General features: G+C 44.4%; 1 protein-coding gene across 1 annotated transcript in view; it reads right to left on the bottom strand.

Annotated features, from left to right (window-relative positions):
* Window positions 1-958: 958 nt before the first annotated feature.
* Window positions 959-27629, bottom strand: part of LOC137535294 (zinc finger protein 420-like) — a 34334-nt gene continuing 7663 nt past the window's right edge. Inside the window, exons 4-8 of the mRNA XM_068257120.1 lie at window positions 22499-22678; window positions 20746-20949; window positions 12612-12746; window positions 12403-12526; window positions 959-3179 (exon numbers count right to left, since the gene is read on the bottom strand). Coding sequence (XP_068113221.1) covers window positions 1381-3179; window positions 12403-12526; window positions 12612-12746; window positions 20746-20949; window positions 22499-22678 — 2442 coding nt within the window. The 3' untranslated portion in view covers window positions 959-1380. The remainder of the gene's footprint in view (window positions 3180-12402; window positions 12527-12611; window positions 12747-20745; window positions 20950-22498; window positions 22679-27629) is intronic.

Genomic DNA, 27629 nt, shown 5'->3' with positions numbered 1-27629 from the left:
TGTGTGGACGTGTAAGTATCGGTTCTTATGAATGACGCGCCATCTCATTGATTGGCGGTAGTCATTCATGAACTCAGTGAATCCAGCGCAGGAGACTTGGGCGCAGCCGGCGCCACCATAGGCAGTAATAGGAATTACGGCACTGTCAGAAGATGGAACTGAAGTTACTTTTAAAACACAATAATTCGGGTTCCAGCAATTGCCGGAAGCTGAATAATGTTATTCCCCACCATCCCTGGCGGCCTGGGTACCTGTGTAGCAGCAGGAATCAGCCATATACCGGCTGTATCCTGTCCCAGGTCTCCAGCGCCGATTCCTCTCGTACGTGTCATTGATACGGGTACTTAGATCAGTGAATGGGAACAGTGTTCCCATTTATTGATCTACCGTAGTGATCGGTGGCGGTAACTGCGGCAGGAAGGGACAAGTACTAATGTCTCTGCAAGAAGATATGGGGAAATGCAGGGATGTAGATACTCAAGGGGGAGGTGAGGTGGTTAAACCTCACTCAGAATTAAGAAGTTGCGCACCGTAGATCATAAGAAGGGGTATCACCCCTCCACCTAGGGTGGACTCGTACAATCTGCAGGTGATCAGAGGCACCAGTAGAATAAAAGTAGGGAAACACTTCTAAAACTAGAGGAGGTAGCAGTGCTCTTACCTTCTCCAAGTAGACACAAAATCGTATTGATACGTGTTGCACAGAACCTTGGAGGGTATTATAAAAATTTCTCTATTGATTTAAATCAATAGAGAAATTTTTATAATACACTCCAAGGTTCTGTGCAACACGTTTCACAGGATTATCCCTGCTTCACCAGGCAATGGGGTAGGAGTATATAGCAATAGCAGGTGAGCCAAGTGCTTGGCTCAGACATAGACCTGCTATAGCTATATACTCCTACACCATTGCCTGGTGAAGCAGGGATAATCCTATGAAATGCGTTGCAAAGAGCCTTGGAGTGTATTAATACCATTTCTATATTGATTTAATATCAATACGATTTTGTTTCTACTTGGAGGAGGTAAGCCCACCGCTACCTTCTCTATTTTGTTTTTTAATTTTTTCGCTAATTGTATTTTACTGGAGCCTCTGTTCACCTGCATACAAACATTGTAAAAGAACACCTATGGCCAAAACATTTCCCACACTCAACACAAATGTCTAACAAGGCTTGATTTATGCGCAAAACATTTCCCACACTCAGCACATGAATAGGGCTTCTCACCAGTGTGAGATCTTTTATGCATTACAAGCTCTGCCTTCTGAACAAATCATTTCCCACACTCAGTACATGAATAGGGCTTCTCACCAGTGTAAAATCTTTTATGCATTACAAGCTCTGCCTTCTGAACAAAGCATTTCCCACACTCAGTACATTAATATGGCTTCTCACCAGTGTGAGATCTCTCATGTATGACAAGGGTTCCTTTCTGACTAAAACATTTACCACACTCAGCACATGAATAAGGCTTCTCACCAGTGTGAGATCTCTCATGTGTGACAAGATGTGATTTATGCGCAAAACATTTCCCACACTCAGCACATGAATAGGGCTTCTCACCAGTGTGAGATCTCTCATGTCTGAGAAGATGTGGTTTACGCCCAAAACATTTCCCACACTCAGCACATGAATATGGCTTCTCACCAGTGTGAGATCTTTTATGCATTACAAGCTCTGCCTTCTGAACAAAACATTTCCCACACTCAGTACATGAATATGGCTTCTCGCCGGTGTGAAATCTCTCATGTGTGACGAGCTCTGACCTCTGAACAAAACATTTCCCACACTCAGTACATGAATATGGCTTCTCACCAGTGTGAGATCTCTCATGTATGACAAGATGTGCTCTCTGTCCAAAACATTTCCCACACTCAGCACATGAATAAGGCTTCTCACCGGTGTGAGATCTCTCATGTGTGACAAGATGTGATTTATGCGCAAAACATTTCCCACACTCAGCACATGAATAGGGCTTCTCACCAGTGTGAGATCTCTCATGTATGACAAGACTGGATTTACACTCAAAACATTTCCCACACTCATCACATGAATAAGGCTTCTCACCAGTGTGAGATCTCTCATGTGAGACAAGACTGGATTTATAACCAAAACATTTCCCACACTCAGCACAGGAATAGGGTTTCTCACCAGTGTGAGATCTTTCATGTGTGACAAGATGTGATTTATGCACAAAACATTTCCCACACTCAGCACATGAATAGGGCTTTTCACCAGTGTGAGATCTCTCATGTGTGACAAGATGGGATTTATGCCGAAAAAATTTCCCACACTCAGCACATGAATAGGGCTTCTCACCAGTGTGAGATCTCTCATGACTGACAAGTTGTGATTTACATCTGAAAAATTTCCCACACTCATCACAAGAATATGGCTTTTCACCAGTGTGAGCTCTCTCATGTTTGGTAAGAGTTCCTTTAGCTCCAAAACATTTCCCACACGAGGCACATGAATAGGGCTTCTCACCAGTGTGACATCTCTCATGTATGACAAGCTCTGACTTCTGAACAAAACATTTCCCACACTCAGCACATGAATAGGGCTTCTCACCAGTGTGAGATCTCTCATGTTTGACAAGATGTGATTTATGCCCAAAACATTTCCCACACTCAGCACATGAATAGGGCTTCTCACCAGTGTGAGATCTCTCATGTTCCACAAGGTTTGATTTATGCCCAAAACATTTCCCACACTCAGCACATGAATAGGGCTTCTCACCAGTGTGAGATCTCTCATGTGCCACAAGGTTCGTTTTATACCCAAAACATTTCCCACACTCAGCACATGAATAGGGCTTCTCACCAGTGTGAGATCTCTCATGTTCCACAAGGTTTGATTTATGCCCAAAACATTTCCCACACTCAGCACACGAATAGGTCTTCTCACCAGTATGAGATCTCTTATGTGTGACAAGAGTTCGTTTCTGAACAAAACATTTCCCACATGTGGAACAGGAATAAGACCCTCCAGCAGGGGCAGAGCTGTGCTGGGTATGAGGCCCCTCAGGGTTAGACAGATGAGGGGAGTCTGGGGGAATATTTTGGGTAACCAGAATATCTGCAGGAGACTCTTGTCCAATGTCATCATCATCCATTGTACAGTGTGTGGATACAGAGAGACGATTCTCTGAGTGGTTCCTGATGCCGGGACTCCGTGCTGCAAATAGAGAAACATCATCACTTCCTGTTAGAGAATTCTGAGGGGAGGAGCAATTATCATTAGGGATGGTCAGTGAGCTGCTGAGAATTCCAAGATAATGCAACGTTTATGCAGATTGGAAATGGACCAGATGCAGCAGCTGCATAGCTTTGCATATAATTAGCATACAATCTGCATATCACTGACCATCGCTAGTTATCAGCAAGGCAGAGAACTGCACGAGGTTGAGCTCAGTACTGGCGGCCAATCACATGACTATAACTTTTGAATGCAAATTTAGTGTATCTTGGAATTCAGCCAATCAAATGCATTTACTAACAAATATGATTAGCTACATACAATTTGCATTATATTTGCACAGAAGTTGGAATTATTGCATCTCAATGACATCTAAAGCATTGGCGATACATGGAAAAGCAGTAAATTGTAGAGCTTGGTGAGACAATGGAAGCAATGTGTTACTCCTGTGACAACAGACCTATATGTACTTATAGCAAGAGATCTGTGTTATGTTTGTAGAGCAATGTGGTGTCACTTACACATTCTTATTACCATTGTATCCTCCTGTCACTCATATGCCCCTTGTAATGTACCTCTATCTCTCTCTTGTTCCCATTTGTGCACATAAAGATATTGTGATATTACACAACATAAATTATAGGAGCTGCGAGGTGGAAGAATTATCCCTTTACTTCATGGAGACCCAAAACCACTGATACTTCTGTAGCTGGGTATAAGTACATACATATATGTGCCTATATATCTTGTTACCACTGCAGCTATGTACACACACTACAATACTCCATAAAGATCCCCAACTTAACCATTTCCCACCACACTTTTTTTCTCTTAAAGGGAAACCGAGGTGAGAGGGATATGTAGGTTGCCATATTTATTTACTTATAAACAATGCCAATTGACTGGCAGCCATGCTGATCTTCTGGCATAAGTAGTGTCTGAGTCAAAACCCTGAAACAAGCATAAAGCTAATCCTCAGGCAGCTGAATCAGAACTCCTGATCTGCTGCATGCCTGGTCAGTGTCTCTGGCTAAAAGTATTAAAGGCAGAGGATAAGCAGGACAGCCAGGCAACTAGTATTAGTTAAAAGGAAATACATATGACAGCCTCCATACCCCTCTCACATCGGGTTCCCTTTAAAACCAAGAGCAATTTTCACATCACACTCCTCCCATTAATTTTCCAATAACTTTATCGCTACTTATCACATCTAAATTACCTATCTATTGTGTTATTTACCACAAATTAGGCTTTCTTTGGGTGGTATTTTTGGCTAAGATTTATTTTATTTTATATGCATTTTAAAGAAATAAAATAAAAAATCATTATTTCTCAGTTTTCAGCTATTATAATTTTAAAACAAAATATGCTATTGTAGATAAAACTCACATTTTATTTGGCCATTTGTCCCAATTATTACAACATTTAAATGTTATCCCTAGTACAATATATGGTGACAATATTTCATTTGGAAATAAAGGTGTTTTTTTTAGTGATTTTTCTATACTATATCATTAATTACAAGCCTTTATTTACAACAATAACAGTATTATACCCTTATGACATACATATTAAAAAGCCCTTAACCACTTTATCCCCCGCGGCACGGATTTCTCCTTCCCTTTTTCCACCCTTATAAAACCAAGGGACGGAGAAATCCATACCTCCCATGCTACCGCCACTGTCCGCGCTCCCGCCTCTCGTGCGCCCGCTCCCGCCGCTCGTGCAAGCCGCCGCCCGCTCGCCCGGTGATAAATGAACGGGAAAATCTATTCCGGTTCGTTGATCTAAGCCCCCGCAATGATCTGCTGCTTCTATGAGAAACAGCGCAATCATTGTGATCTTCCCAGCCCCGTAGTGCTTCCTGTAAGCATCCTTCTGGACGCTTACAGGTCGCAAGAACACAAACTCACTGTGGCCATCTTGTGGCCAAATAGTAAAACTACACCCTAAATCATTTTACATATACAAATACATTAGTTTTACACAATAAATTAACTCATTACCTCCCACACTCCCCAAATTATTATTTTTTGTAATTTAAAAAAAAAAAATACAATAAAAAAAAACCATAGATAGTTACCTTAGGGACTGAACTTTTTAAATATTTATGTCAGGAGGGTACAACACTGTTACTTTATAAACTATGGGCTTGTAATTAGGGATGGATGCAAAACTGAAAAAAATGCACCTTTATTTCCAAATAAAATATTGGTGCCAAACATTGTGATAGGGACATAATTTAAATGGTTTTATAACCGGGACAAATGGGCAAATACATTTCATGGGTTTTAATTACAGTAGCATGCATTATTTAAAAACTATAATGGCCAAAAACTGAAAAATAATAATTTTTTCCCCACATTTTTTCCAATTTTCCCATTAAAACACATTTAGAATAAAATAATTCTTGGCATAATGTCCCACCTAAAGAAAGCCTAATTGGTGGCGAAAAAAACAAGATATAGTTCATTTCATTGCGATAAGTAAAGATAATAAAGTTATAGACGAATGAATGGAAGGAGCGCTGAAAGGTGAAAATTGCTCTGGTGTTCAAGGGGTAAAACCCCTCAGTGGTCAAGTGGTTAAGGTAACTTTTTTAAATGATATTACTTTTTTACAAGTTTTATTTTGGTAACTATGGTGTATGAAATTAATTAAAAAATGTATTTTCTATAGAATAATGTATGCGGGTGCATTTTTTACTTTTTGGCCACTAGATGGCACTACACTTAATTCCTGAGTACTGTAAACAGTACATGGAAATTTTAAGTGTAACTGTTTTTGTTTCACTTTGTGAATGAGAGGCTGTGTCTCGCTGACGCTGACTTTCATTCATCACAGGCACTGTGATCAGGTTTGTGAACAAGCTGTTGCAATTCACGATCATGGAATGGCGGGACTGCGATGGAAACAAATGGCAGTGGTTCAGCAGTCGGGAACAGTGAGGTAAATAAAGGAGTCTGTATATCTACACCCCTGGTTGTTAAAGTGAACCTCCAGACTAAAAAATCTACTCGGCAGCATAGAAAAGGAAAAGGCTTGGTGTTTCTTTAACATTTACACAGCATCAGAGCTTTGTTTTTCTTACCTAAGCCTCTTTTTTAGCTGCACAGAAACGAAGCTCCGCCCCATCAAAGAAAACTGCCCGGGCATTTTCCCCTGATACTGTGCAAAGCATGATGAGATTTCCTATGTTGTAGTTCTTGTTGCCTAGTGTGCAGCTGGGAGGGGTGATCAGGACACCGGACAGTTGGAACTGTGTCTCCTGCTCCCTGTCACCTTCTTTCAACCAAAATGATGGCTGCTCTCATGAAATCAAATATTTGCCTGTTCTTTTAAAACAGGGTGGGTAAGAGATTATGTTACCTATCTATTTTAATTAACATAACTAATGTAACTTAATGACAGTATGTTTGTTTAGGCTGAAGTTCCTCTTTAAGTGAAGCTTCCAGGGATGTAAATATACATACCAGTGGTGGGGTAATGGTTAAAAATGGTGATCTGTGCACAATAATCTTTTTCAACTTTTTATAGTCTGTTAACACCAATATACCCTGTACAGGACTCCAGGGATCGGTACTGGATGGGCGATATGTATCACCAGCTTTTCATGTATGTTTTTTTTAAGACAGCCCCAAAGCTGGGAAATAGGGGTCCAGGGTTTTTGTTGTTAACCAGAAGGTGGCCAACATCTTTTATTTCTTTTCCCAGAGCCTGGATCCTGGAATAGATGGAAGGTTGGGTGGGTCCATCTATTCCTCCCAGCAAGGGGGGCTGGACAATGAAGGTTGGTGGGAGAGGTTATAAATGCACAGCCAGTTTGTGAGCTGTGAGGATATGTGAGCTAAGGCTGGAGTCTGTACTGTGCTGCCCAGAGACCTGTGGATTACAAAGAGCTCTTCAGACTGGTAAAGAGTACCCATGCAAGTGTGCTGGACTGTATTCTGTGTGTTGTACTGAAGAGAATCTGTTTTGTTGCCTTATTGCTGAAGATAAGCTGCTGTTTTTGTTTGCTGGCAGGAAGCCAGTTTGTTTAACTACTTCGCCCTATCTGGACAGATATATCCGTCCAGATGGGCACTGCTGCTGCAGCCGTGTGGTGCGCGCGATCGGGCGCGCGCTCCCGCTGCCTCCCGCTGCCCCCCCGATCAGTGAATGGGAATATAATTCCCATTCACCGATCTAAATCTCTGGCAGAAATGCCGACGCTTTCTCATCAGAGAGCGCGGTATTTCTGCCCCCAGGAAACATCACCTTCTTCTTATAGTTCCTAGATGCGAGATCGTTCGCATCTAGGAATTTTTTGAATGTGGCCATCTTGTGGCCAAATAGTAAACTGCACCCACATACCTAAATTAAATTAAAAAATACATTATATCACATCTAAAATTAGCTATTTACCTCCCAAACTAAAATTACCCAAATACATTTTTGTATTTAAAAAAAAATAAAAAAAATTACAATTAAAAAAAAAAAAACTATATAAATAGCTACCTAAGGGTCTGAACTTTTTAAATATACATGTCAAGAGAGTATCTTATTACATTTTTTAAAATTATAAGCTTGTAAATAGTGATGGACGCAAATTGAAAAAATGCACCTTTATTTCTAAATAAAATATATAATAATAATAAAATAAATTGTGATAGGGACGTAATTTAAACGGTGTAATAAGCAGGACAAATGGGCACATAAAATGCATGGGTTTTAATTACTGTAGCATGTATTAATTTTAAACTATAATGGCCAAAAACTGAGGAATAATGATTTTTTTCCATTTCTATCTTAATCTTCCTGTTAGAATGCATTTACAGTAAAGTGGCTCTTAGCAAAATGTACTACCCAAAGAAAGCCTAATTAGTGGCGGAAAAAACAAGATATAGATCAATTAATTGTGATAAGTAGCGATAAAGTTATTGGCGAATTAATGGGAGGTGAACATTGCTCGGATGCTTAAGATTTTCGACGCTGTAGGCTGAAGTGGTTAATAACCAATAAATAGACTGTTTTTGAAACTGTACAGCTGCCTCCCTGTGTTTGCATTGATCCCCAAAAACCCCTGCATATCACAAGTGGTGGATGATGCGAGCAAGCCGTTAAATTAAAGGAATAAAAATATGTTTTTTCTGAAAAACTGAAATTTAAAGGGCCAGTATCATACTTGCAATGGAGGAGTTGGTGCGACAGTTGGCCTTAGCTATCGTGCAGTTGCAGCAAAGCATGAGGCACAGTTGGCAGCCCTCCGAGAGACTACTGAAGCGCAAGCAACTGCCTTGCGGGAATCCACAGCGGCTCAGTCCAAGATGCTGGCCGAGGCAGTGCAGCAGCTATTTCAGGGGCAGAGTCAACCTGTTGTTGCCCCTAGCAACCAGACATCTATCCGGGCTAGTCATTTCCTGCAAGAGCTAGCACCCTCTGATGATGTTGAGGCATTCCTAACCACTTTTGAGACAACTGCAGAGCGGGAGCAGTGGCCTGAAGAGCAGTGGGCAGGCATCATAGCGCCTTTTCTAACTGGGGACTTAAAAGAAAGCCTACTTTGACCTACCACCAGAAAAGGCTAAGGAGTATGATGTCCTCAAGATAGAGATCTTAGCCCACCTGGGCATAACCACAGCAGTCGGAGAACAGCGTGTACACAGCTGGAGGTATATTCCAGATATGCCCCCTTGGTCCCGAATGCATGATTTAATCCAGCTAGTGAAAAAGTGGCTACAGCCGGAGACACTGACTGGACCCCAGATGGTGGAGCGCATTGTCCTGGACCGATACCTGAGGTCCCTTCCTGGTGCATTGCAGCATTGGGTCAGCCACGGGGATCCCCAGTCTGCAGATCAGCTGGTCGACATGGTGGAAAGATTCACTGTTGTGGAGGAGTTGCTGGGACCTACCAGACACCGGGACTCTCCTGCTACATGGAGGACAAAGCCATCCACCGCATATAAGGAAGGACCTCCACAGAATCCTGATCTGGGCATGCGGCCTGGCAACCGTGAGGACCTCAGGCATTTGCTTTACCCAGGAAAGCTGGCCCTGTGCAGTGCTGGAAGTGCCCCTGGGGAAATACTAGTGCTCAGTGCCCCTTGCAGGATGTGCCAATCCAGTGCGATGCTGCTCGCCGTGTTTCTTTCTTTGCAAAGTTAGCTTGCACGGCATGTCCTGAGTATGAAGGGCAGTTTGAGTGTGCTGCATTAATTAATGACTTACCTGTAAATGCCTTACTAGATTCGGGGAGCATGGCAACTCTGGTACATGCCCGACTAGTGAGGAAAACTGAACCAGCAGGAAAGACCCTCCGGGTCATTTGCATACACTGTGACACTAGGGCATACCCCCTGGTGTCAATCTCTGTCTCCACTGCTTGTGGAAGTGTGACTCATAATGTATGATTTGATAATAGGACGTGACTTTCCTTTGTTTCATGAACTCTGGGGAAAATCCAAAAATGTCTTAAATGATTTGGGTTGTTGTGATGATGTAAACAACACTTCCCCGGTTCCTAGGCTAGACCGGATGAAACTGTCAACCTCGAATGATGTAAGTGAGGTTGGTCAAGAGGTTGTGTTATACTCTGAGGATGAGTAAATTTCCCCTTTACAGGTGATGATAGGGGAGGAGGAGGAGGAAGCCTTTCCCAATCTCATATGTCCAGGTCTCAATGTTTCTAGAGGGGCCTTTGGCACAGCTCAAATGCGGGATCCCACTTTAGTTCACGCTCGTGACCAGATTTCTGTAGTGAATGGGGTGCCACAGAAGCCTGGTGCTGAGCAGAGGTACCAGCACTTCTCTATGGATTCTGACTTGTTATATCGTGTCACTCAGGGGCGCTCAGAGGTGGTACAACAATTACTGGTTCCTCAGCCCTACCGAAAGATAGTCCTAGAAATGGCCCACAATGAGGTATTAGGGGGACACCTAGGGACAGAAAAGACAGAGGCAATAATTGCTGACAGATTCTACTGGATAGGGTTGAGGGCTGATGTTAAGAGGTATTGTGCTTCCTGCCCTACATGCCAATTAACTGCTCCCGTGTCTCACTTCCATAGCCCCTTAGTGCCACTTCCCATAATTGAGGTGCCCTTTGAGCGCATTGCGATGGACCTGGTAGGCCCCTAGTTAAATCAGCTAGAGGTCATCAGTATATCCTAGTGGTTTTGGATTAAGCCACTAGGTACCCAGAAGCAGTACCCCTGAGGAATACAGCTTCTAAAACTATCGCCCGGGAGTTATTTCATATGTTCAGCAGGACTGGGTTCCCCAAAGAAATCCTTACTGATCAGGGCACCCCTTTCATGTCTAGGTTGATGGCAGACCTCTGCAAGCTTTTCCAAATCAAGCTGCTGTGGACGTCTGTCTATCACCCACAGACAGACGGATTGGTGGAGAGATTTAATAACACCCTTAAGTCCATGTTAAAGAGGGTGGTGCAAATGGATGGTAAGCAGTAACGTACGGTAAAACATGCAACTCCAGATGGCAATCAGATAAAATCCCTCGATCAACACCACTGGGCATTACCGCCCTCCATGCTCCCCCCTCAGATGCAGAGTGATTAGCGCAGCAGGTAGCGCTGTACACAACTACTCACCTCCCTGCGTTCCACTCGCCGCTCACTAGCCACCGATCTCCTCTTGGCATAGACTATGATACACACGTTGCTTCCTGTTTAGCAGGAAGCAGCGTGTGTATCAGAGTCTATGCAGAGAGGACTGGAGGAGACCGGCGGCGAGTGGAACGCGGGGAGGTGAGTAGTTGTGTACAGCGCTTCCTGCTGTGCTAATCACTCTGCATCTGAGGGGGGAGCACAGAGGGCAGCCCGGGGAGAGGGAGGGAGAGGTCGGGCTGCCCTCCCAGCGGCTCCGGCTCCCCCCTTCATTATGGGGGGGAGGGGACCTACCTAACCTATACTTGGGGAAGCGGCCTATCTAACCTATACTGGGGTGCACCTACCTAATCTAACCTATACTGGGGGACACCTACCTAATCTAACCTATACTGGGGGGGGGCACCTACCTATCAAACCTATACTGGGGGCACTTACTTATCTAACCTGTATTGGGGGCACCTACCTACCTAGCCTATACAGGTGGCAACTATACTAGCTACCTATATTGCAGGCACCTACCTAACTAACCTATACTGGGGGCACCTACCTATCTAACCTATGCTGGGGGCAACTATTCTGGCTACCTATATTAGAGGCACCCACCTAGCTAACCTGTACTGGGGCACCTACTTATCTAACTTCTACCGGGGGCGCCGGCCTATCTAACCTATACTGGGGGCAACTATACTGGCTACCTATACTGGAGGCACCTACCTGGCTAACCTATACCGGGGGCAACTATACTGGCTCACCTATGTCTGGCTACCTATACTGGGGGGACCTATAGCTGGCTACCTATACTGGGGTACCTATTCTTGGCTACCTATACTGGGGGACCTACACTGAGTGCAACTAGACCTGGCTAACCTATACTGCGGGCACCCATACCCTGCTCTGGGGGGGGGGGCGCAATTTTTACACCCTCGCCCTGGGTGCATTTTAGCCTAGAAACTGCACTGGATCCATTGACCACAACTCTTTGTTTTCTGTCCATTAGCCAGCACCCTATCCAAGCACACAGACTCTTCCCCAGTCCTTGCATCCTCAACTTTTGCACCAGACTGTTGTGGGGAACAGTGTCGAAGGCCTTTGCAAAGTACAAGTATATCACATCTACAGCATTCCCAATATCCACATTAGTGTTATGACATTCACAAATTGATGCAGATAAATTGACAGCAATAAAAACCATCAGTGTTCAGTGATAGTGATGGTCAATGATGAGATGCAAATCATTTCTCCTTTACGGTTTCATGTAAATGTTGTGCAGCTTGAACTTGGACCCAATAAAATGTTCAGAAAGTTATTCTGATTGGTCCAATTTCAAACTGCAAATAATTTACATGAAATTTGAATAGGTGAAATGATTTGCATTTCATTGACTATCTCTAGTCAGTAGTTGTAAGCCCGGGACTCCATAGCTTCCATAGAGCTCCACACTAATCTTACTTTCAGGACCAGCAGTCACATGGTTCAGCACATGGTTGCAAGTCAGCTAACTGTCAGAGCCCAAACACACTGATTAAGTACATTGCTGCCATGTGATCCTCCATACTGCTTTCTAGTTTACAAGAAATGAAAGTCTCCTCTTACCTGGTGATGTCAGGGGCGGCTGATTCTCCATCATGGTGTCCTTGTAGAGGTCCTTGTGTCCTTCTATATACTGCCACTCCTCCATGGAGAAATAGATGGTGACATCCTGACACCTTATGGGAACCTGACACACACATTGATACAGTCACCACCAAGACACACCCCTTGTTGTTACTGGATAATGTCCCATAATTCCCAGCCCTGCTCACCTCTCCGGTCAGCAGCTCCATCATCTTTCTAGTGACTTCAAGAATCTTCTGCTTGTTGTGTCTCTCAGATATCAGGGGTTGAGGTGGGGGCACAGTGATGGTCACATGATCACCAGACTTCACTGCTGGAAAACTCTGTAAGAAAAAAAGACCAAAAATAATGTTATCCACAGAAGAGGTTGGCACCATCCATTTATATTATATTTTATTTGATTTAACATCAGGCTGTCACAGTAGTACGATGATTCAGAGTATGGACTAGCTCCTTTCTAAAGTTGTGACAGTCTAATCGGCTTTACATACATCAGCAGCTTTTATAACAGACTATGTGTAATTCTAACTAATCACATGCTGCATGTGCCCAGCAGCCAATTACAGGTCACCGCTTAGTGCTCAGAGGGTGGAAGCTTTCATAAGACAGTATAACATTGCGATCAGTCGGTTTAATGTATAAATCGGTATTTAATTTACCATCTGCCAGAAAAAACATGCTAACTATCCAAGTAATTCATGTTAATGCTGTCACAATGCACTGTCAGTCTGATCTCATCAAACTGTGGGCTTGATTTACTAAATCGTGATAACTCAAATATCACATCTTATCAAGATATCACACCTTATGAAAAGATCTCACACCTTATCAAAGATATCACACCTTATGAAAATATATCACACCTTATCAGAGTAGCACAACGAGTGATACGAACCCGCAGGGGCTCAGGGCAGGATGAGTGCCATTGCCAACTAGCAGGCATAAGTTCGTAGCGCTTGCTATGCTACTCTGATAAGGCGTGTCAACTTTGATAAAGTGTGATATCTTTTCATAAGGTGTGATATTTGAGTTATCATGGTTTAGTGAATCAAGCCATGTGAGTGTAAAGCGGCAATAAACTCCATTAGGGCTGAATGTGGCCTCGCCCACATGCAAAATATGTAATATGCTGTCCTATGAAAGCTTTCATCCTCTGAGCACTAAGCGGTTCATTCCTAAAAGTCAATTTCAAAGAACAGGCTGCATAGTTGGTGATGGTAGCAATCAAGAGTCCTGCTTTGATGAACTGTCATGTACATTTTTGAATAGATCTTATCCTGCTGATTTGGTTGAGGATGCACACAGAGAAGTTACCATGCCAACCCCCCCCCCCCCCCAAAAAAAAACAATTTCCACAGGGGGGGGGGGGGGGGGAACAGACGGATAGCTTTTGTTTCTAGGTACAACATTTTGAGTGCTTCCATTGGTAAAATTGTAAAAAAACATTGGCATTCCCCTCCATTGTGGAATTTCGAAATTCTCCATTGTTGTCATACAGAAGGGCTCCAACTCTACATGATCGTTTACCGCATGCGGAGATGCGGACACTTGTGAGACCTCCAAAAGGATGCAGTAGGGGCACCTTCCCCTGATTAAACTGCGTGCAACTGCCTGAATTGTTCTAAGGGTATGCTTGAGCTTATGTAGCAGTTGGTACAGGTGGATTTAACTGAAATTGATAAGAAAATTAATGAGATATTGAAATCACTAGACATGGCACAAGACCATCCATTATTTATAACAAGAAACAACAAATTAAAGTCTCATATAGAGAAATATAATAAGGAGATTGTCACTAGAAAAGATAATAAATTTGAACGTAACAAAACTGCCTACAAGCTGGGATACGCCTATAATTGGGGCAAGTTGCCCAAAGGCAAAAAAACCCATACCTGGCAGAAATCCGCCAAAAAATCAATTACCACATCCACCTGTCAAGACTCCCGTAAGCTCTAGTGCAGTGGAGGATTCCGATTCATCGGTTGGAAGCAAAAGTGGTGCTTCAATATCCTCCACAGGTCATAATCCACAGGTTCCCAATCGCCCTCTGACAAGATCTGTCACAGGAGGCAATCTACCTAATACTGGTAAAGACAGGGATAATAAGAAAAAGAAAGACAAAGACAAGAAAAATAAACCACAAACAGGCCCAATTAATAAATATTTGAAGCTAGCGCAAGCGCAAGTGATTCACAAGAGGACGAGAGTGGGTCTGAATTAGGAGCATGCGCTTCTTCAGCCTCACAGTCCTCCTCTACTGTTTTTTTAGGGGAGGATGTGGGACCGATTGCTTAGATGTGCTAGGTCCTTCACTCACAAATCAGTCCAATAGTCAAGCCAACATGCAAGTTGTGAATATATCGGGATTTGATTTTTCGCGAGGCACCACTGACCTTTTATCTAAGGGCCTTGGATTCTGACCTAATAGCAATCTGGACAGATTTGAATTCGTGAAGGACCTACACCTTTTTGGATGAAATTTGACTTTAAAAGCATTACATAAAAGGAGAAGTGAGTCTCCATTAGGAGGAGTTATTAAAGACTGGAAGGATTGGTCCAGTCAGGACTATCGGGCCCTAATGGACCTGGTCAAATTGAGTGAAGAGGGTGATCAAGAGATAGAAGAGGACCTTTTTGGCCTAAATTCATCAGGTAGTACTGTAAGTGAACAGATCAACAAACAGTTCAGACCCAGGTCTGCCTCGTTCCCCCCCCCCCCCCCTTTACTGTATTCCCCAGTGTCCACACATTTGTCTCCATAGTGGAGGGAGACATTAGAAATGTCCACATTGTGGATAGACAAGAATAAAATAACAAATCTTTCGGAGAGTGAAATTCCTCGTCGACTACCTGTGCCACATTGTGTCGTGGCACAGGTACATTGACGACGTGGTCATGTTCTGGATGGGTGGGAAAGCTCTGTTGGACGAATTTATAGTCATTTTGAACCAGAATGACTGGAATCTTAAATTCACCATGGACTGTAGTCAACAATCCATTTCCTTTCTAGATTTAGTGATTAATGTTAGCGACGAGGGATTCCTATCCACCCAGCAATATTATAAACCGACAGCGTCTAATGCCTATCTGCATGCTAGTGGTGCCCACCCAGAGCATACGATCCGTGGAATACCGACGGGCCAATATTTGAGATTGCGCCACAACTGTACAGATGAATCCATGTTTGAAAAAGAGGCTAGGATTCTACGTTCCCGATTTAGGGACAGAGGATACAAAGACAGATGGCTCAAGAACGCCTACAAACGTGCAAAGGCAACCAACCGCATGGATCTGTTGAGAAAAAAGATCAGAGAAATTAATAAGAATGGGACATCACGTCTCATTACTCGATTTAATGATCAAAATGGCGAGGTGGATGGGATACTCCATCGACACTGGCATGTTCTAGTTAACGACAAAATCATAAGAGAATTTGTAGGCCCCACCCCTCAGGTAACTTATAGATGCAACAAAACATTGAGAAATATGCTGACAACAAGTCACTATTGGGGTAAAGGTGGACCCCGTAAACACTGTACTGTGACTGAGACGTATACATGTGGGGGATGCATCTACTGTCGATACCTTGAGATTGGCAAATCGGTGATGTTACCCAACGGTCGTAGATGGTGGCTGCGACATTTTGTCAATTGCAACACGGTGGGCGATATCTATCTGCTATATTGCAGATGTGGGTGTTTCTATATCGGGAAAACATCTCGCACATTTAAAGAAAGAATTGAGGACCATGTGGGCGACATCACAACATGCAATTTCAAGTCCCCAATCTCCAGACACGTGCACCTTGAACACAGGGGAGACCCTAGTTTTGTAAAATTTACAGGCTTGGATAGAATACATCAACATCCAAGGGGTGGCGACATAGACAAGGCCTTGTTAAGACCGGAATCCAAATGGATTTTCGATCTCAAGGCAACTGAACCAAAAGGACTTAATGATATAGCATCAAATATCGCATTTTTCTACCTGAATAGATGACATTATCTGGTATCGACTGCTCTGCATTTGATTCTATTGCCCTCCACAGTGGTGCACGGAAGGGGGTGTTCCGGGTGTCTGGGACACCCCCCCCCCCCCTGCACCGAGACTGGAAGTGGGGCTGCCGCATGGCCCGGCCGGCTGGGGAGAGAAGAGAGAAAAAAATGATGAGGCACCAATAAGGGATGCGGGAGCCGGCTTTATTCCTCGCTCCCTCCCTCTGAATGCCCCCACCTGCTGTGAATGTGTGCCCGGCTACCCCATGAGTGTGTGCGCAGCGGATCGGTAGGTCCTCTTACCGCAGATCAGGCGCACCGGCAACTAGTCTCCTGCTTCCTGTGACGTCATGGTAAACAGGAAGCAGGAGACTCCAGTTGCCAGTGCGCCTGATCTGCGGTAAGAGGACCTACCGCTCTGCTGCGCACACACTCATGGGGGAGCCGGGCACACATTCACAGCAGGTGGGGGCATTCAGAGGGAGGGAGGGAGCGAGGAATAAAGCCACCGGCTCCCACATCCCTTATTGGCGCGGCTGGCGCCTCCATCATTTTATTCTGTCTTTTCTCCCCAGGGCAATCTTCTCCCCACACAGGGGCACCTTCCTCCACCTATCTAATCTATACTGGGGGACATTTACCTATCTAACTTATACTGGGGGACATATACCTATCTAATCTATACTGGGGGGCATATACCTATCTAACCTATACTGGGGGGCATATACCTATCTAACCTATACTGAGGGGCATATACCTATCTAACCTATACTGGGGGGGGGGGGCATATACCTATCTAATCTATACTGGGGGGCATATACCTATCTAATCTATACTGGGGGGCATATACCTATCTAACCTATACTGGGGGACATATACCTATCTAATCTATACTGGGGGGCATATACCTATCTAACCTATACTGGGGGGCATATACCTATCTAACCTATACTGGGCATATACCTATCTAATCTAGATAGGTATATGCCCCCCAGTATAGATTAGATAGGTATATGCTCCCCAGTATAGATTAGATAGGTATATGCCCCCAGTATAGATTAGATAGGTATATGCCCCCCAGTATAGATTAGATAGGTATATGCCCCCCAGTATAGATTAGATAGGTATATGCCCCCCAGTATAGATTAGATAGGTATATGTCCCCCAGTATAGGTTAGATAGGTATATGTCCCCCAGTATAAGTTAGATAGGTAAATGTCCCCCAGTATAGATTAGATAGGTGGAGGAAGGTGCCCCTGTGTGGGGAGAAGATTGCCCTGGGGAGAAAAGATAGGTATATGTCCCCCAGTATAAGTTAGATAGGTATATGCCCCCCAGTATAATCTATATTGGGCATATAACCATCTAATCTATATTGGGGGACATATACCTATCTAATCTATACTGGGGGGCATATACCTATCTAATCTATATTGGGCATATAACCATCTAATCTATACTGGGGGGCATATACCTATCTAATCTATACTGGGGGGGCATATACCTATCTATTCTATACTGGGGGGACATATACCTATCTAATCTATACTGTGCATCTACTTATCTAATCTATACTGGGGGCATATACCTATCTAACCTATACTGGGGGCAACTATATGGGCTACCTATACTGGGGGGGGGGACCTATAGCTGGCTACCTATACTGCGGGCACCTATACCTGTCTCCACGTTGGGGGCGCATTTTACGCCCTCACCCTGGGTGCAATTTAGCCTAGAAACTGCTAGTATTTGGCTCCACCCACACCATGTTTTGGCCACGCCCACAAGCCGCTTTCCGGAATCCCCCCCACCCACCCTTGGAAATCCTGGATTTGCCCCTGCTCCATCATTTGGTGTACACTTTTGCTAGGATGCCTCTGATTAGTGCATTCCTGTTACTATACTTCTCCCATTTGTTGCAATTTTGTTGACCTTTTTCATTGTTAACCTGGGGGGTTCTTTATACTTACCCAGTTTTCATTTATATTGATCTGTGTCCCTGCCTTGGCTGCACATTATATGTATTGACGGTGATGTGATGCCTACCCTGTTCTCGCGACCACTCATGCACGATGTTCGTGTATGTGAAGCTGTTGTGACTGGGGGCGAGCTTTCCCATCACTTTCCCATCACGTTTAGGTAAGGCTCTAAACGTACGCCTGTAAAGGTTACAACCATTCATCAAGCCAAGCCAGACTACAGTACTTGTCAGTTTTTGATATTAGCTCTTGATATACTGTTGATTGTATGAAGACTGACTCTATGAATTTGAAGAACCTCTTTTAAGATTTTTTGCTATATGTGTCAATAAAGTTTTCTAAAAATGTTTTTTTACTACAAGATTGCACCTCAGTTTTTTCAATATAAGTCCTTTTCTAAAGTAATATATTGGTTAGAATTACACATGGGGCTTGATTCACAAAGCGGTGATAACCCAGTTATCACACCTAAAAGACTTTAGGCGTGATGACCTTTTCACCACTGAGTTATCACCGCTTTTTCCTGCTCTTCGCGCAAAGTTACCGCACGTACGCGCGTGAGCGCGCGCGCAAAGTCCCATAGGGCTTAATGGGAGCTTCGCGCGAAGCGTCGGGTGCTGCGCGCGCACTTACGCGCGTATGCGCGGTAACTTCGCGCGAGTTTCTTCTTATCATGCCTAAAGTGAGTTTAGGCGTGATAAGGGCCTTTTCACCAGCGTGCAAACACTTTGCACCGCTTGGTGAATCGAGCTCATGGTCTGTTATAAAAGCTGCTAATGTATTAAGCCATTAGACTTTCACAACTTGAGAAAGGAGATAGTCCATACTCCAAAACGTTGCACTACTGTTACAGCCTAATGTTAACTCACAGTGGCGTAGCTAAGGAGCTGTGGGCCCCGATGCAAGTTTTACAATGGGGCCCCCCTAGCACTCTATACATAACAATTGATACGGTGCACCAAAACCTGCCAATGGCAACCACAGTGTCAGAGGTGCAAGAAGGAGAGGGGAACAGTTTGTTAATGATTACCACTATTCAAAGTATCTATAGAAGTGATTATTATGAGCACAGGACCAATAGAGAGCTAATACTGTAGTTGAGGGAGGGCCCTTCGGGGCCCCTCTGGCCCAAGGGCCCCGATGCGGTCGCTACCTCTGCACCCCCTATTGCTACGCCCCTGTTAACTCAAATAAAAGAGCATATTATAAATGGATGGTGCCGGCCTCTTCTGTGGATTTGATTCTTCCCGAGTGGTGTTCCGGGCAGCCGTGGGGCATTCTACCTTTCATTTTCAGGTGTGCATTCACCTTTACAAAATGTTGTTCTGTGACATCCCAGAATCCTCCTCACCTCTCTGGTCAGCTGTGTGTTTTATTAACCCATTCGCGTTCCGTCGTTTTCACTTGAGAAATGTTCACCTCCCATTCATTAGCCTATAACTTTATCACTACTTATCACAATGAACTGATCTATATTTTGTTTTTTCTGCCACCAATTAGGCTTTCTTTGGGGGGTACATTTTGCTAAGAGCCACTTTACTGTAAATGCATTTTTACAGTAAGAATAAGAAAAAAAGGAAAAAATTCATTATTTCTCAGTTTTCAGCCATTATAGTTTTAAAATAATACATGCCTCCATAATTAAAACTCACGTATTTTATTTGCCCATATGTCCCGGTTATTACACCGTTACAATTATGTCCCTATCACAATGTATGGCGACAATATTTTATTTGGAAATAAAAGTGCGGTTTTTCCGTTTTGCATCGATCACTATTTACAAGTTTAAAATAAAAAAAATATAGAAATATTTCATCTTTACATTGATATTTAAAAAGTTTAGACCCTTAGGTAAATATTTACATGTTTTTTTTTATTGTAATGGTTTTTTTTTTTATATTAAACATTTTATTTGGGTCGTTTTGGGAGGGTGGGATGTAAACAATAGGATTATAATGTAAATGTGTGTTGATTTTTATTTTTTTTTACTTTTAGTTGTAGTATTACTTTTTGGCCACAAGATGGCGGCCATGAGTTTGTTTACATGACGTCACTCTAAGCGTAACATACGCTTAGAGAGACACATGGGGGAGGTAACAGCCAGAAAAGGCGCAGCTTCCGAGAGAAGCTGTCACTTCTTCAGCGGGGGAGAGGAATCAGTGATCGGGCACCATAGCCCGATTCACTGATTGCCTGGCTAACGAACCATGGGCCGGAAGCGCGCGTGCACACGCGCAATCGGCCGCGGGAGCACGCATGGTTCCTGGACGTAGTTTCTACGTCCAGGAACCAAAATAGGTTAATAAAGAGAAGAATAATGTAATGTGACCTTCCAGAATCCCCCTCACCTCTCCAGTAAGCAGGTTGATGATCTCCAGGGTGAGGCTAAGAATTGTCTCATTCAAATCAATATTCTTTTGTTCCATTTTGACACAATTGAAACTTGTCTGATTTTCCATCATGGCATCCTTGTAGAGGTCCTTGTGTCCTTCTATATACAGCCACTCCTCCATGGAGAAATAGATGGTGACATCCTGACACCTGATAGGAACCTGACACACACAATGATACCGTTACCACCAGGGCTGTGGAGTCGGAGTCGAGAAGTCAGAGTCGGAGCAATTTTTGGGTACCTGGAGTTTGAGTCGGGGAAAAATGCACCGACTCTGACTCCTAATGAATTTAAACTATAATTAAAATAGAAAATATGATAAAATGTTTTATTTCTCAGATAATAGTCATCATAAATAATTTATATATACAGTAATAGCTGTGCTTAGTCCACAAAAATGAAATAAACTAATCAAAAAATAGTTACTTGTGCTGCTTCAATAAAGCAGTCCCTGTATTTTTAAAGTCAGATACACATATCTGATTGTGTACAGTATATATGATGTGTACACAGGAATCTCTTATATATACTAAATAACCTCTATACTGTAAGTATAAAGCCTGATGTGTAGCCATGTCACTAATAGAGATGGTCAATGAAATGCAAATATTTCTGCGTTGATGCTGGTTTATGCAAATATATGCACTCCCTTTGCTCATGAAATAAAATAATTTGATAAGTTGTTAAAATTTGGTTTGGTGACTATGAATTAAAGGGTACCTGAGACGGATGAAAAGAAACGTTTTATACATACCTGGGGCTTCCTCCAGCCCCCTTCAGGCTAATCAGTCCCTCGCTGTCCACCTCCACCACCTGGATCTTCTGCTATGAGTCCTGGTAATTCAGCCAGTCAGCGCAGTCCAGCCGCATGCCGCTTCCACAGCCAGGAGCGTTCTGCATCTGCTTAATAGTGCTGCGCAGATGTAGTACTCTCCCGGTGGCAGAGTGTAAGCATGCGCACTGCGCCCAACTGGCTCAAGTACCTGGATCCATAGCAGAAGATGCAGGTGACGGAGGAGGACAGCGAGGGACTGATTAGCCTGAAGGGGGCTGGAGGAAGCCCCAGGTATGTAGGTATGTATATAACTTTAATTTCATCTGTCTCAGGTTTACTTCATTACACAGTAGTACTATACTCTACATATGCACTCCCCACAGAGCTGCAGGGAATCCACTGAAAATGTTGTGCACATTGAACACAGAGGTGTTGTCTATCACCCATAAACCTGGTTCAGATTGTACATGAAGGATGTGTAATAGAGGAAGAATCCCCTCATTCCCCTGCAGAGTACCTGCACGTCACTCTTACATGTACCCACAGTTACATTGCCTAGGGCCTGATAGATGTTCTTTGTTCCTGTCTGTACCTTTTACAAGTACTCTTACCAAGGACTAGTTTTAGTCTATGACTAAGAGTCTTAGAGGCAGAAGATCCACCGGATAAAATATGGCAGCCTCCATATCCCTCTCACTTCAATTGTCTTTTAAAAATCCTAAGCATTGGCAGTTAGGAGATGCATTTCATGTTACATACTTTCAATCAACAAGATTGTAATATGCAAATTAGAGGAGTCGGAGATGGTGGAATCCTAACCTAAGGAGTCGGAGTTGGTGGATTTTTGTACCGACGCCACAGCCCTGGTTACCACCCAGACACTACCCTTGTGTTACTTACTGCATAATGTTCCATAATTCCCAGCACCACTCACCTCTCCTGTCTGCAGCTCCATCAACTTCCTGATGACTTCCAGAATCTTCTTCTTCTTCTCTGGTGTCAGGGAATTTGGCATCAGGCAGTAACGAGTAGACACTGGGATGGGAGACTGTGTGTGCAGAGGGTCCCGTGGAGTTAATGGTTCAAAAGATGCACTTTTTGGTAATTTACACCCCTAGTAAAAGAAAGAACATAAAGTTGAGGCCGTGTTTTTACAAGAATATTCAATTTTGCATGCAGTTTTCCGTAAGGAAATTGTCAAGCTGGTTTATTTTTACTATTGTTGATTTATAAAGCACCAACATATTCCATAGTACTGTACAAATAAGAAACAAACTGGGTATAAAATAATACAGACAATGGTATACACCAATATACAAAATACAGATTTGGTACAAAATAAAGAATCGGTACAAAATACAGAATCCTATATAATAAAACCCCAGGGTCCTCCTGTGTCCCTGTATCTTTTTCCAGCGTGCATGCGCAGCATGCGGACAGACATTGGGCAGTACAGGAGGACAGGGGCAGGGGGCACGTGTGTGCATGTGCGTCACAACATGCAGGCACGTACGTGTCCTGGATGAGCGCACCACGGCCATGTGCACTGACAGTGCAGACATTGCTGCGCAGGGCCCTGAGGGTCCTTAAGTGGGGGGTGCTCAAATTTAAAAAAAGAGCCCCCCCCCCCGAAGTGCACAGTACCTCCCCCCCCAACCCCCTTGCCATGCAGTGACATGTGACCTTCACACACCCCCCGGCTCTCCTCCAACTGTCCCAAACCATACCCCTGAACCCCCTCGCTTGACACACATTCAGTCACAGAAGCGCTGGCTGCATTCAGTGGTGTGGAGTCAGTCGGACCTGTCACAGGTGGCCGCACATTCCCCCCTCCTCATTTCTGGCCTGGGGGGTATTGGTTGTCATGTGGGTGCTGAATGCTGAGGCTTGGTGTCATGTGGGTTCTGGCTATGGGTGGGTATCGGGTGTCATGCAGGTGATGATTGCAGGTACTTAGTGCCATGTGAGATCTGGGTGCGAGTACTGGATGTCATGTGGGTGCTGGGTAGTGTTGGGTGAACAGTGTTCGCCACTGTTCGGGTTCTGCAGAACATCACCCTGTTCGGGTGATGTTCGAGTTCGGCCGAACACCTGATGGTGTTCGGCCAAACTGTTCGGCCATATGGCCGAACGTTACTCGAACGTTCGGCTAGCGCTGTGATTGGCCGAATGGGTCACGTGTAGTGTTGGGCAAACATCTAGATGTTCGGGTTCGGGCCGAACATGGCCGCGATGTTCGGGTGTTCGGGCCGAACTCCGAACATAATGGAAGTCAATGGGGACCCGAACTTTCGTGCTTTGTAAAGCCTCCTTACATGCTACATACCCCAAATTTACAGGGTATGTGCACCTTGGGAGTGGGTACAAGAGGAAAATTTTTTTTTAGCAAAAAGAGCTTATAGTTTTTGAGAAAATCGATTTTAAAGTTTCAAAGGGAAAACTGTCTTTTAAATGCGGGAAATGTCTGTTTTCTTTGCACAGGTAACATGCTTTTTGTCGGCATGCAGTCATAAATGTAATACAGATGAGAGGTTCCAGGAAAAGGGACCGGTAACGCTAACCCAGCAGCAGCATACGTGATGGAACAGGAGGAGGGCGGCGCAGGAGGAGAAGGCCACGCTTTGAGACACAACAACCCAGGCCTTGCATGAGGACAAGAAGCGTGCGGATAGCAATTTGCATTTTGTCGCCATGCAGTCATAAATGTAATACAGATGAGAGGTTCAATAAACAGGGACCGGAAACGCTAACCCATCACAGATGTTCATTGTTCATGTTACTTGGTTGGGGTCCGGGAGTGTTGCGTAGTCGTTTCCAATCCAGGATTGATTCATTTTAATTTGAGTCAGACGGTCTGCATTTTCTGTGGAGAGGCGGATACGCCGATCTGTGACGATGCCTCCGGCAGCACTGAAACAGCGTTCCGACATAACGCTGGCTGCCGGGCAAGCCAGCACCTCTATTGCGTACATTGCCAGTTTGTGCCAGGTGTCTAGCTTCGATACCCAATAGTTGAAGGGTGCAGATGGATTGTTCAACACAGCTATGCCATCTGACATGTAGTCCTTGACCATCTTCTCCAGGCGATCAGTGTTGGAGGTGGATCTGCACGCTTGCTGTTCTGTGTGCTGCTGCATGGGTGTCAGAAAATTTTCCCATTTCAAGGACACTGCCGATACCATTCCCTTTTGGGCACTAGCTGCGGCTTGTGTTGTTTGCTGCCCTCCTGGTCGTCCTGGGTTTGCGGAAGTCAGTCTGTCGGCGTACAACTGGCTAGAGGAGGGGGAGGATGTCAATCTCCTCTCTAAAGTCTCCACAAGGGCCTGCTGGTATTCTTCCATTTTGACCTGTCTGACTCTTTCTTCAAGCAGTTTTGGAACATTGTGTTTGTACCGTGGATCCAGAAGGGTATAAAGCCAGTAATTGGTGTTGTCCAGAATGCGCACAATGCGTGGGTTGCGTTCAATGCAGTCCTAGGCCGAAGAGGTCATAGCCTAGGGTCACAAAAACCTGTTTATTTGGGCAATTTCAATGGTAGTGATGCTGACGTACATAAATCTCAGCCATGGCCGTTAGCAACGTCTGAATTTCACGAAATGTCTCATGCAGGTAGAAGACATGTTGTTGGACTTGGATTCCAAAGATGGGGTCCCTACATCTCTGCAAACCAGAGTTACAGGGGTCCAAAATTGGTAAAATCCCCCATAGGCTTTCATTGCCTCCCTATTTCACTTTCCAAAATCTCACATCTTTTCAAAGGGCAATTGCTCAGCAGTGGCAAATTTTCTAGCATTGTAGGGACCCTTAGGGGGAACATGACTGGTGAGTTTTGGGCCCCTAGGCCGAAGAGGTCATAGCCTAGGGTCACAAAAACCTGTTTATTTGGGCTATTTCAATGGTAGTGATGCTGACGTACATAAATCTCAGCCATGGCCGTTAGCAACGTCTGAATTTCACGAAATGTCTCATGCAGGTAGAAGACATATTGTTAGACTTGGATTCCAAAGATGGGGTCCCTACATCTCTGCAAACCAGAGTTACAGGGGTCCAAAATTGGTAAAATCCCCCATAGGCTTTCATTGCCTCTCTATTTCACTTTCCAAAATCTCACATCTTTTCAAAGGGCAATTGCTCAGCAGTGGCAAATTTTCTAGCATTGTAGGGACCCTTAGGGGGAACATGACTGGTGAGTTTCGGGCCCCTAGGCCAAAGAGGTCATAGCCTAGGGTCACAAAAACCTGTTTATTTGGGCAATTTCAATGGTAGTGATGCTGACGTACCATGGCTGAGATTTATGTACGTCAGCATCACTACCATTGAAATTGCCCAAATAAACAGGTTTTTGTGACCCTAGGCTATGACCTCTTCGGCCTAGGACTGCATTGAACGCGACCCACGCATTGTGCGCATTCTGGACAACACCAATTACTGGGTTTATACCCTTCTGGATCCACGGTACAAACACAATGTTCCAAAACTGCTTGAAGAAAGAGTCAGACAGGTCAAAATGGAAGAATACCAGCAGGCCCTTGTGGAGACTTTAGAGAGGAGATTGACATCCTCCCCCTCCTCTAGCCAGTTGTACGCCGACAGACTGACTTCCGCAAACCCAGGACGACCAGGAGGGCAGCAAACAACACAAGCCGCAGCTAGTGCCAAAAAGGGAATAGTATCGGCAGTGTCCTTGGAGTGGGAAAATTTTCTGACACCCATGCAGCAGCACACAGAACAGCAAGCGTGCAGATCCACCTCCAACACCGATCGCCTGGAGAAGATGGTCAAGGACTACATGTCAGATGGCATAGCTGTGTTGAACAATCCATCTGCACCCTGGCTTCAACTATTGGGTATCGAAGCTAGACACCTGGCACAAACTGGCAATGTACGCAATAGAGGTGCTGGCTTGCCCGGCAGCCAGCGTTATGTCGGAACGCTGTTTCAGTGCTGCCGGAGGCATCGTCACAGATCAGCGTATCCGCCTCTCCACAGAAAATGCAGACCGTCTGACTCAAATTAAAATGAATCAATCCTGGATTGGAAACGACTACGCAACACTCCCGGACCCCAACCAAGTAACATGAACAATGAACATCTGTGATGGGTTAGCGTTTCCAGTCCCTGTTTATTGAACCTCTCATCTGTATTACATTTATGACTGCATGGCGACAAAATGCAAATTGCTATCCGCACGCTTCTTGTCCTCATGCAAGGCCTGGGTTGTTGTGTCTCAAAGCGTGGCCTTCTCCTCCTGCGCCACCCTCCTCCTGTTCCATCACGTGTGCTGCTGCTGGGTTAGCGTTACCGGTCCCTTTTCCTGGAACCTCTTATATGTATTACATTTATGACTGCATGCCGACAAAAAACATGTTACCTGTGCAAAGAAAACAGACATTTCCCGCATTTAAAAGACAGTTTTCCCTTTGAAACTTTAAAATCGATTTTCTCAAAAACTATAAGCTCTTTTTGCTAATTTTTTTTTCCTCTTGTACCCACTCCCAATGTGCACATACCCTGTAAATTTGGGGTATGTAGCATGTAAGGAAGCTTTACAAAGCACGAAAGTTCGGGTCCCCATTGACTTCCATTATGTTCGGAGTTCGGCGCGAACACCCGAACATCGCGGCGATGTTCGGCGAACGTTCGCGAACCCGAACATCTAGGTGTTCGCCCAACACTAGTGCTGGGTGCAGTTACTGGGTGTGACATGGGTGTGAATACTTGGTGCCTTGCCTGTACTGGGTGCTGGCTGTGGTTGGGCATTGAGTGTCAAGTGGGTTTTAAATGCTGGTATTTTGGATTTGGCTACTGGTTAAGTGGCTGCTTGGTGCAGATAGTGGGTACTATGTGGCGGCTGTGTGCAGGTGTGAGTACTGGGTGCAATGTCAGGCCTGGGTGCAGGTACTTGGTGTAATGTGAGTGTGAGTACTGGGTGCCAGCTATGTGGGCAAGGAGTGTGGGTGGATGTTTGGAGAAGTAGATGTCAGTAGATGTCAGTGTGGGTGCTGCAGGAAGGGGAAATAATTGGGGATGCTGGGGAAGGGAGAGGTCGCTGGGGGTGCTGAGGG

This window comes from Hyperolius riggenbachi, chromosome 10 (genome assembly GCF_040937935.1).
Source record: "Hyperolius riggenbachi isolate aHypRig1 chromosome 10, aHypRig1.pri, whole genome shotgun sequence".
In the NCBI taxonomy this organism is placed as follows: domain Eukaryota; kingdom Metazoa; phylum Chordata; class Amphibia; order Anura; family Hyperoliidae; genus Hyperolius; species Hyperolius riggenbachi.
This window is presented reverse-complemented; position numbering and strand designations above follow the sequence as displayed.